Here is an 11,437-nt window from a genome sequence, read left to right on the forward strand (position 1 = left end):
TAGATAGATAGATAGATAGATAGATAGATAATATACAGATAGACAGAACGACAGACAGACAGACAGACAGACAGACAGATAGATAGATAGATAGATAGATAGATAGATAGATAGATAGATAGATAGATAGATAGATAGATAGATAGATAGAGGGACGGACGGACGGACGGACGGACGGACGGACGGACAGACAGATAGACAGATAAATAGATAATATACAGATAGATATATATATAATACATAGATAGATACATAGATAATAGATAGATAGATAATAGATAGATAGATTGACAGATAGATAGATAGATAGATAGATAGATAGATAGATAGATAGATAGATAGATAGATAGATAGATAGATAGATAGATAGATAGATAGATAGATAGATAGATAATATACAGATAGATATATATATAATACATAGATAGATACATAGATAATAGATAGATAGATAATAGATAGATAGATAGATAGATAGATAGATAGATAGATAGATAGATAGATAGATAGATAGATAGATACTATACAGATAGATATATATATATAATACATAGATACATAGATAATATATAGATAGATAGATAATAGATAGATAGATAGATAGATAGATAGATAGATAGATAGATAGATAGATAGATAGATAGATAGATAGATAGATAGATAGATAGATAGATAGATAGATAAATCTGCTACTTGCAGATTGAGCTGCATTAATTAACTCCTGATGAAGAATGTAGTGAATTAAAAACTACAATAACTATACTTTCTCCTGAAATTGAAATCAAACAGAAGTAAAAGTATTTTGAGTGTAAACAGGTGTGCCTGTCTGCTAACAGGACTTGCCGTCTCCGTCTCCTGTCCATCAGTCTTTCTCACACAAAGAAACATTATTGTCTATTGTTATTCCTGCTTATCAAACCTGATTTAACAGCTCACAGGTATTTGTCTGGTTCAATGGTGTCATTATGTCTCTCTGCCCTCAGCAGCTCCAGGCATGTTTCTGGGAACAAGAAAGACACACACTTTGTGGCTGTGAGTGAGTGAGTGAGTGAGTGAGTGTGTGTGTGTGTGTGTGTGTGTGTGTGTGTGTGTGTGTGTGTGTGTGTGTGTGTGTGTGTGTGTGTGTGTGTGTGTGTGTGTGTGTGTGTGTGTGTGTGTGTGTGTGTGTTAATGCTGCCATTTGTTTCATGCCATACATATACTTGCACATGCATGTACATATATGATTAAAAATATTCTATGAATATAAACACATTTTAAAAATAATATTTCTGATTAGTTTTATGCCTGGTGACAGTGATAGCTGCTCGGTGTTAGATAATGTGTAATAATAATAATAATAATAATAATAATAATAATGATATATAACAGACTCCCATTGAAAACCCATCATGTTCTCTCCTGAAATACAAAGTCAGTAAATGTTTTCCATGACTCATCATGATGTCGTTAGATATTCTCCCTCCTCTGGAAATAACTCATCATCATGACATATTGGGACTCTACCACAGATATGTCTAGGGGCGGGGCTGTTTGATGGACAGGCCTGTGGTGCAGTCAGGTTGCCAGTATAAGTGGGTGTATTGTCCTCGTGTTCCTGATCAGACCGACTCAGATTTACGGCTCATTCTTCCGCAGCTTGTCCAGATGTGGTCACATACGTCTCGATTGAACTCGTGTGATCGGATCCCACTTCACCGCTCGGTATGCAAATAAACACGTGAGGAGAGTCGCAGCAAAAGGCTTTTAACAAGCTGTAAGTTATTATTGTTAAATATTCTACAGACCCGACCACGTCAGTTCAGACTCAGGTCTGAGAGGGTTGGGCTCTGCGCTGCGGTGGATCGATGAACTGTGAGGGGGCGGGGCTTCTTCCACAGCTGCTCGTCTGATGTGTGACAAAAAACAAAAAAACTGAACCCAGAGGAGTGTTTGGTGAGACCAGCATCAGGTAGACAGACTGATTGAAAGACACTAGTTCAGTTGGCAGGAAATCTCTCTACTTCCTGTTGTCACATTCATGAACTCTGAGTGGTTCTCTTGTGGTCCAATCAGGACCTTCATGGTGATGTGAGGTGTGAACGGACCTCGGTCATGTGAGCTGCTGTCTTTAAAGAATCTTTCTGAACACATCACTTTAACTCAGCATGTTTTTGTCTTCTCTATTTTTGTGTCTCAGTTCGGAGACCTGCTGGATTTGGCAGCCATGAGCAGTAAGACCCTCCCAGCACCGGTCCCCCTCCACCCGTCGCTCCAGCTGGCCAACTGCTCCCTGATCCAGAGCTCCACCGGCCTCCAGCTGCCTGCAGATCACTTTCACAGCATCTACAGCTTCAGCGCTCTGCATGCCATCCACCTCCATCAGTGGACGCTGGGTTACCCCCCGCTGGCCCTGCCCCGCTGCACCCTCTCCAAGTTGCCCGCACAGTTCTCCTCCATGGCCTCCATCCCCATCTTCCCCCACTTGCTGCAGCCCAAGCAGGACTCAGCAGGGCTGCTGCAGGGCTACAAGAACAAGCCGCGCTTTGACTTTGCCAACCTGGCAGCAGCAGCCACGCAGGAGGACCTGAAGGTGGAGGACCTCAGCATGATGGGGGCCGCTGCAGCGCAGGCTTCATCTCAACACTCCTCCTCCGCCAGCATGGGATGTCTGCTGGATGTGACCAAACTCTCCTCACCGGAGCGCAAGTCGAGCCGCGGCCGGCTGCCCTCCAAGACCAAGAAAGAGTTTGTCTGCAAGTTCTGCGGCCGACATTTCACCAAATCCTACAACCTCCTGATCCACGAGAGGACGCACACGGACGAGAGGCCGTACACGTGTGACATCTGCCACAAGGCCTTCAGAAGGCAGGACCACCTCAGGGACCACAGGTGAGAAGAACCGCTCGATCAGGGTCCGACAGACCAGGGAAGAACCGTGATGACATCCAGGACAGGCTTTGTATTAAAGACTGAGTCTCAGTCTGCGAAGGTAGTTTTGTGTCTTTTTTTTTTTTTTTTTTTCCAGCATAAAACTGTTTTTAGAGCAGATTTCCACTTTGTAAGTAAAATTATTTGGACTGAAAACAGTTTCTCCCTTCAAGTTTTGTTGGTTTTGGTCACAGAGTTGCGAATTTTGCTCGTGACACAAAAAGGTTTCGTTGCAAATCAAAAAGATTTGGGTGTGAGTTTAGTTGGAGGTAGTGGGCGGGGCCTATGTTCATGGATGAGACAGGAGTTCCTATTGGTGGGTTTGACTTGGATCCACATCGTGGCTGTTGACCTTTTATGCTGCATAAAAAAAACTACCTTCATACAATCCTCTCTGATGTTAAGTTTCTATCTGAATTTAGATGACATTTTAACAGTTCCCACCATCTCTATCGCAGCCTGTCACTGCTGTCATTCAACAACTAAACTCCTAAATACACCAGCTTCAGACATTACATTTCATTTATCTGACTCTTTTATCCAAAGCGACTTACAATAAGTGAATTTCAACCATGAGGGTTCAAAACCAGAACAACAAGAATCAAGAAAATACAATTATCTTCCAGAAAGCCAAACTACAAAGTTCTATCAGCAAGTTCTATTTTAAGATACTAAAGTTCTACTGTTCAAGGTAAAGTCTGAAGAGGTGTGTTTTTAGTTTGTGGTGGAAGATGTTCAGAGTTTCTGCTGTCCTGATGTCGGTGGGGAGCTCATTCTAACATTTAGGAGCCAGGACAGATGAGGAGGAGGAGGAGGAGGAGGAAGAGGAGGAGGAGGAGCAGCAGAGTGAACGGGCTGGGATGTAGGGTTGGACCATGTCCTTGATGTAGAAGAGGAGGAGGAGGAGGAGCGGAGTAGTGTGAGTGAATCTGGAAGGTTAAAGTCGAGCTGCTGCATTCTGGATGAGCTGCAGAGGTCAGATGGTACTAACAGGTAGACCTGCCAGGAGGGAGTTACAGTAGTCTAGATGTGAGATGACCAGAACCTGGACCAGAACCTGGACCAGAGCCTGGACCAGAGCCTGGACCAGAACCTGGACCAGAACCTGCACCTCCTTCTGAGTGAGAAGAGGACGTATTCTCCTGATGTTGTGCAGCATGTATCTACAGGAACGTGTTGTTGCAGTGATGTTGGCAGTAAGAGAGAGTTGACTGTGGAGTGTCTCCGAGGTTCTTATCAGTCAGGGTCGGGATAACAGAGTTGTTGAAGGTAGTAGTCAGGTCGAGGGTGGGAGAGTCTTTCTCTGGAAGGAAGAGCAGTTCGGTCTTGTGGAGGTTGATTTCCAGGTGGTGTGAGGACATCCACTGAGAGATGTCAGTCAGACAGGCAGAGATTCATGCTGCTACCTGTGTTTCAGATTGGGGGAAAGAGAGGATCAGTTGGGTGTCATCAGCATAGCTGTGGTAGGAAAAGACATGCGAGTGAAGGACAGAGCCGAGAGAGTTGGTGTACAGAGAGAAGAGGAGGGGACCCGGGACGGAGCCTTGAGGGACACCAGTAGTGAGAGGACAAGGTTCAGACACAGATCCTCTCCAAGTTACCCGGTAGGTGAGGTCGTTGAGGTAGGATGAGAACAGGGAGAGAGCAGAGCCTGAGACACCGAGGTCCTGAAGGAGGAAAGAAGGATCTGGTGGTTCACTGTGTCTAATGCAGCAGAAGGTCTAGAAGGATCAGAACAGAGGACAGAGAGGCTGCTCTAGCAGTGTGAAGCTGCTCAGAGACAGAAGGAGGACCGTCTCTGTTGAGTGGTCTGTTGAAACCAGACTGGTGGTCAAGAAGGTTATTATGGTGGAGATAGGAGGAGAGTTGGTTAAAGATAGCTCGCTCCAGAGTTTTAGAAAGAAAGGGAAGAAGAGAGACGGTCTGTAGTTGTTTACTTCAGACGGGTTGAGGGGGGGTTTCTTCAGGAGAAGGTTCACTCTCCTTCAGAGAGTTCAGGAAACAGACCGTTGACAGAGAAGAGTTGATGAGATGGAGAGAAAAGGAAGAAGGTCAGGAGCAATAGACTGGAGAATGTGAGATGGGATGGGAGGGGGGGGGTGGAGGTTACCAAGGTAACAACTTGATTGGGAGACAGGGGGGTGAAAGAGGAAAGTGAAGGGGATGAAGATGAAGATGATGGACATGTAGTTACAAAAGATGGATTATAAAATGAGGAGCGTATGTCATCTATCTTTTTAGTAAAGTAGTTGACAAAGTGGCTTGATGGAAAGATGGAGGGAGGAGGGGGGAGGAGGGGTCAAGGAGGTTGGAGAAGATGGAGAAGATGGAGAAGAGCTTTTTGGGGTTGGAAAATGAGGATTGAATTCTGGTTTGCTAGAAGGAGCTTTTGGCTGCAGAGATAGAGGAGAGGAGAGAGGGGGGAGAGAGGACGGAGAGAGGAGAGATTGATAAGTGAGCAGGTCGTCAGGGTGGTTAGATTTTCTACATTTCATTTCTGCTGCTCTCAGAGTGGCTCTCTGGGAGCACCGAGTCAGACAACCACGGAGTTAGGGAGGACTGGAGGACATGGAGGAGGACGTCTAATTAGTCCAAGAAAGAGACCAGTGGGTCTGGGGTTGTGGCTGAAGGAGAAGACAGAGGAGAGAGCAGCAAGGTGGATGTTGTCCGGTGTGATCCAGGTCTCAGTGAGACCAAGGCAGTCCAGAGATGAAGTCTGTCCTGCAGCTGACTGACAGTTCCAGAGTCCTCCTGTGACGAGGTGTTGGGTATGAGTGGAACAGGTGGGACAGATAACAGAGGAAAGGTTCCGGTGTTGGTGTGAACGAGTGAGAGACCTGTAGTATCTACGAGTAGATATACGCACAGGGACGGAAAGTACACACATACTCAGATGGCAGTAGTACTACTCAGCTATACTCAGCCTCCTCCAACTCCAACGAAAGACTCCTTTGTCTTTATCCTCCGAGTCTTCGGAGACTCCAACGAAAGACTCCTTTGTCTTCATCTTCCAAGTCTTCATACAACGAGTCCTCTTTGACGCTGAAGCTGACGCTTCAAACACTTCCTGGTTTTATAACAGGGTTGGCTACAGCTGGTCAGACCACACCTCCTGCTCATTAGACCACACCTCCTGCTCATTAGACCACACCTCCTGCTCGTTAGACCTCCCGTCACCAGGTGTTACAAATATGCAGCAATAGAAACTCACCACTGATTACTAAACAAAGAAAACTTTCACACAGTCTCTAGATTTTGTCCCAACTTGTCTCAGAGTCTTTTTACCTCAAACTGGTAGAAAGTAAAATACAACTTAGTCCTTAATAGAATTGAAATAAAGACCATCAGTTTAACTCTAAACTTGTTCTCTTTGACTCTCAGTTACTTGAGTGAAAACAAGAATCCAATCACAAACAATTCCAGCTACCAAAAAACATACAAGCTTCAGCAGTCTAGATATCCTAAAACAGTATATGTAATAATAAACTTTAGCAGAGAAGAGGATTTAAAGATTATACTTTACTTTAGTTCAAGTGATCCGACTGTATGTAATCCTCCAAAAGTCAAAAATGCACACCTCTGTCTGTGGCTACAAATGATGTGTTCATGCACAGCACTCAGTGTAGGTCACCAAAGTTTGTCTGCATATAACAAATATATATATAGTATGTAGTATATTCTGTTAAATTAAAAGTACCAACACAGCAAAGTAAAAATACTCAAAAAAAAAGTCCAGAAGTATCAGCAGCAACATGTAGTGGCAGTAAAAGTCCTGGTTTACTGATATCTGATTAAATATGATAGCATTACGTTAATAATAGTGCAGTATCAGCATGTCAGCACCGTGTTACTGGTGGAGCTGTTGCAGCTGCAGGTGGAGGAGCTGCTTTAAACTACTTTCGCTCCAGTTTTCAGGGACAGTAGATACATTTGATTACTGGGAGAGAAAAGAAGAGCAACATTTGTCTTTCACTTTCTGCACTTTTCTGCTGAGACGTCGGATCAATTGAACATTTATTGAAATAAAACCATGCGATAAATTTGGAGGGAAAAATCCCTGTTTGGTGGAACGGTGTTGGATTTGAACAGTTTCACTGAGTCAGATCTTTATCTGAACAGGAACTAAACGTCACTTCGCATTAATGCATCTTGAGGGACAGTTTGTGATCGGATCTCACTTCCCTCCAAATAAATATGTCCAGATGCATTATTGTTTTTAACCTGCAGGAGGTGGCAGTCACTTCCTGTTTGTAGTCTGTCAGAAATTAAAAGATGAAATCCAAACTTTTTGTTGTTTAACACTTAAATATGCTGTGATTGAGCGTGTGCTCATTCTGCTGAGGACTTCAGTAGAGCAGGCGGTCCTTCAGTGTGGACCAGGACACATCTGTCTCCATGCAGCTGAAGAATGTGTCTCCGTCTGAATGATCGGGTCGTAGTGCGTCCTCACCTGCATTAACATGCGTCCTCATCTGCATTACCATGCGTCCTCATCTGCATTACCATGTGTCCTCACCTGCATTAACATGCGTCCTCACCTGCATTAACATACGTCCTCACCTGCATTACCATGCGTCCTCACCTGCATTAACATACGTCCTCACCTGCATTAACATGCGTCCTCACCTGCATTAACATACGTCCTCACCTGCATTAACATGCATCCTCATCTGCATTACCATGCGTCCTCATCTGCATTACCATGTGTCCTCACCTGCATTAACATGCGTCCTCACCTGCATTAACATACGTCCTCACCTGCATTACCATGCGTCCTCACCTGCATTAACATACGTCCTCACCTGCATTAACATGCGTCCTCACCTGCATTAACATACGTCCTCACCTGCATTAACATGCATCCTCATCTGCATTACCATGCGTCCTCATCTGCATTACCATGTGTCCTCACCTGCATTAACATGCGTCCTCACCTGCATTAACATACGTCCTCACCTGCATTACCATGCGTCCTCACCTGCATTAACATACGTCCTCACCTGCATTAACATGCGTCCTCACCTGCATTAACATACGTCCTCACCTGCATTACCATGCGTCCTCACCTGCATTAACATACGTCCTCACCTGCATTAACATACGTCCTCACCTGCATTAACATGCGTCCTCACCTACTGTACATTACCATGCGTCCTCACCTACATTAACATGCGTCCTCACCTGCATTAACATGCGTCCTCACCTGCATTAACATGCGTCCAGGTGGAGAGCTGCATGTTCAGGTGTGAAGTCACCAGGATTCACTGAGATCTGATCTTCTCGGACCACATTAGACAGTCTGGGACTCATGTCCTCTTTCCTTCAGCAGTGTGGACATAAATGTGTCCTGGTGTTTCGCCAACATGACCCCCCCCACCCCTCCCTTCTCACTGGGTGTGGCTCCCTGTTGTTTCTTTTTGTTCGACACAGGTGAAAAAAGAAATACTCCTGAGGAGCTGATTTTGATCAAGGGATGAAACTTGGAGTACGTCCTCACGAAGGTTACACCATCTCTGTGGTCTGATCATGTCACGGTGCTGTGCATCGTTCACACGCAACAGGAGTAGTCTCTGAACTGATCCACCCTCATATCTGACACACATCAGACCCACAGCTGTGAAAAAGCCCCACCCCCTCATAGTTCACTGATCCACCGCAGCACAGAGCCTGACCCTCTCAAACCCGCTGGAATAATTCAATAGTCTGAGTCTGAACCGACGTGATTGGGTCGAGTCGGGTTGAGTCGAACAACTGCCAACACATGTTGGGGACATGTTGGAGCATCATGTGGGGACATGGTTGGAGCATCATGTGGGGGACATGTTGGAGCATCATGTTGGGGACAAGTTGGAGCATCATGTGGGGGACATGGTTGGAGCAGCATGTGGGGGACATGGTTGGAGCATCATGTGGGGGACATGGTTGGAGCATCATGTGGGGGACATGTTGGAGCATCATGTTGGGGACAAGTTGGAGCATCATGTGGGGGACATGGTTGGAGCAGCATGTGGGGGACATGGTTGGAGCATCATGTGGGGGACATGGTTGGAGCATCATGTGGGGGACATGGTTGGAGCATCATGTAGGGGACATGGTTTGAGCATCATGTGGGGGACATGGTTGGAGCATCTTGTGGGGGACATGGTTGGAGCATCATGTGGGGGACATGGTTGGAGCATCATGTGGGGGACATGTCAATGCGTCTTGAAGCCCTGTTGTGATGTCCTCATGTGTCTCCTCTGCAGGTACATCCACTCCAAAGAAAAGCCCTTCAAGTGTCAGGAGTGTGGGAAAGGCTTCTGTCAGTCCAGGACTCTGGCCGTCCACAAAACGTTACACATGCAGGTCAAGGAGCTGAAGCCGGCCAAGACCAAGTGATTCAGTCTGCAACGGGGACGGATGGGGACACTGGACCACCAAGACCACCAAAGACATCAGTTAGAAAACAGCCAAAGACTTCTTCATCTCAGCCGTCTGGGTACAAGCTCTCTCTCTCTCTCTCTCTCTCTCTCTCTCTCTCTCTCTCTCTCTCTCTGAGCTCTCTCTCTCTCTCTCTCTCTCTCTCTCTCTCTGAGCTCTCTCTCTCTCTCTCTCTCTCTCTCTCTCTCTCAACATTCCTGTAGGGTGAAATATGACGGAAGCCGACTGAGAGAATCTGGATGGAGATGAAACGGACCTTAAAGAACTGCTCAGAACTAAAATTCTGTTCAGAAGTTTATAATCCAAAGAGGGACGCGACTTTATGCAATATTATTATTATTTTTAATAAAACTGAGAATGATCAAAGCCATGTTAGCACTACATTTCCCTCCCTTTCAATATCATATTCTAATGTTATTTTTGTACAAATGCATTATATCAAAATGTATTTTTGCACTTTAACCTGATTAGTAATTATTTTCATATATCACTGGATTTCTTAAACTTATTTTCTAAATGAATAATCATTTCTAAATAAACTATTTTACTGTAACTGGGTGTTTGTCTAAAAAGTTGCTCGAAGATGTTTTCATCATGAACACCACAGTGAGGATGATGATGATGATGAAGAGGTAAACACGTGCAGCATCATTAGCATGTTTTGTGTCCTCTTTATTTAAGCTGATGGTATGACCTCGTGTTCAAACCGGACGATGCAGCACACAAACACAACAACACGGAGCAGCAGCTCGAGGTTATTTACACTATTACAGAAGTTAAAAACAAGATAAAAAGAGACCATTAAAGTTTCCATCTGCCAATGACTTTTGAATAAAACTACGTTAATTGAATTTCCCTCTGTAAAATAGTCCAAGTGGCTGCAGCAGAAAACATGTCTGTGTGCTCGAGACAGTCAGAAGACATGCCAACATGCTCGCATGCTTGATTATTAGCAGATATAACAGAGTTCAGTATGTAAATGTGTTGAAACATGTTACCCACATTTTTAAAATATTTTGCAAACACAAACATTGGATGGAAACAATTGAACAAATTCTGATGTAGTGGACTGTTTCTATGTGTTTTTCTGTGCACTCATGATGACGTCTGTCTGCACGTCACATTCAATTCAATTCAATTCCATTCCATTTTATTTCTACAGCGCCAAATCACAACTCAGGTTATTTCATAGCATTTAACACGTTAAAGTTCTTACAGTTGAACTTTATGACATTAAACAGAGAAACCAACAATTCAACAATTCAACAATTCCCACATAAGGTAGAAGGGGAAAAAAAATTCCTTTTTAAGGGAGAAAAACCTCCAACAGAACCAGGATCAGAGGTGGGCGGAGCATCTGTTAACAGAACCAGGATCAGAGGTGGGCGGAGCATCTGTTAACAGAACCAGGATCAGAGGTGGGCGGAGCATCTGCCTCGACCGGTTGGGGTGAGAGGAGAGCAGAGAGAGAAAAGGACAGCATAGAGATAGAAGAGAAGAACTGTTGGTGGAGACGACAAGCGCAGAGCAGAGACATGCAGCTCCATGACGGGACATCTGGAAAAGAAAGAACAGAAACTACACGAGTGAAGGAACTGAATGGAGACAACAGACAATAAGAAGAAACTATGGGAGAGAAGAAGATGGTGAGGTATGAGTCAGTTAAAGAGTAGGAGGAAAGAAAAGAAGCTCAGCATGTAACGAGGTCCTCAAGCAGCCTCGGCCTATAACAGCATAACTAAGGGTTGGTTCAGGTCTACCTGAGCCAGCCCTAACTATAGGCTTCATCAAGAAGGAACGTTTTGAGTCTAATCTTAAAGCTAGAGAGGGTTTCTGCCCCTCCAACACAAACTGGGAGCTGGTTCCACAGGGGAGGAGCCTGAAAACTGAAGCTCCGCTCATGAAAACATGAAAACATGAAATCATGAAACCATGAAACCATGAAACATGAAAACATGAAAACATGAAAACATGAAAACATGAAAACATGAAAAGTGAAAACATGAAAACATGAAACATGAAAAGATGAAATCATGAAACATGGAACAGGAACCATGAACCATGAAAACAAGAAATAACGAAAACACGGAAATATGAAACATGAAAC

The 11,437-nt window shown here is 44.5% G+C and overlaps 1 protein-coding gene across 1 annotated transcript in view; it reads left to right on the forward strand.

The window, feature by feature from the left end:
• The window catches only part of osr1 (odd-skipped related transcription factor 1), a 41,703-nt gene extending 31,820 nt beyond the window's left edge, over positions 1–9,883 (forward strand). The window contains exons 2-3 of the mRNA XM_069143512.1: positions 2,180–2,871; positions 9,156–9,883. Of these exons, the coding sequence (XP_068999613.1) occupies positions 2,207–2,871; positions 9,156–9,288 (798 nt within the window). The 5' untranslated portion in view covers positions 2,180–2,206 and the 3' untranslated portion in view covers positions 9,289–9,883. The remainder of the gene's footprint in view (positions 1–2,179; positions 2,872–9,155) is intronic.
• The last annotated feature ends 1,554 nt before the right edge of the window (positions 9,884–11,437 follow it).

This window comes from Embiotoca jacksoni, unplaced genomic scaffold, assembly GCF_022577435.1.
Source record: "Embiotoca jacksoni isolate LCO1_2020_lvr unplaced genomic scaffold, fEmbJac1.0.p SCAF_110, whole genome shotgun sequence".
Taxonomy (NCBI): Eukaryota; Metazoa; Chordata; class Actinopteri; family Embiotocidae; genus Embiotoca; species Embiotoca jacksoni.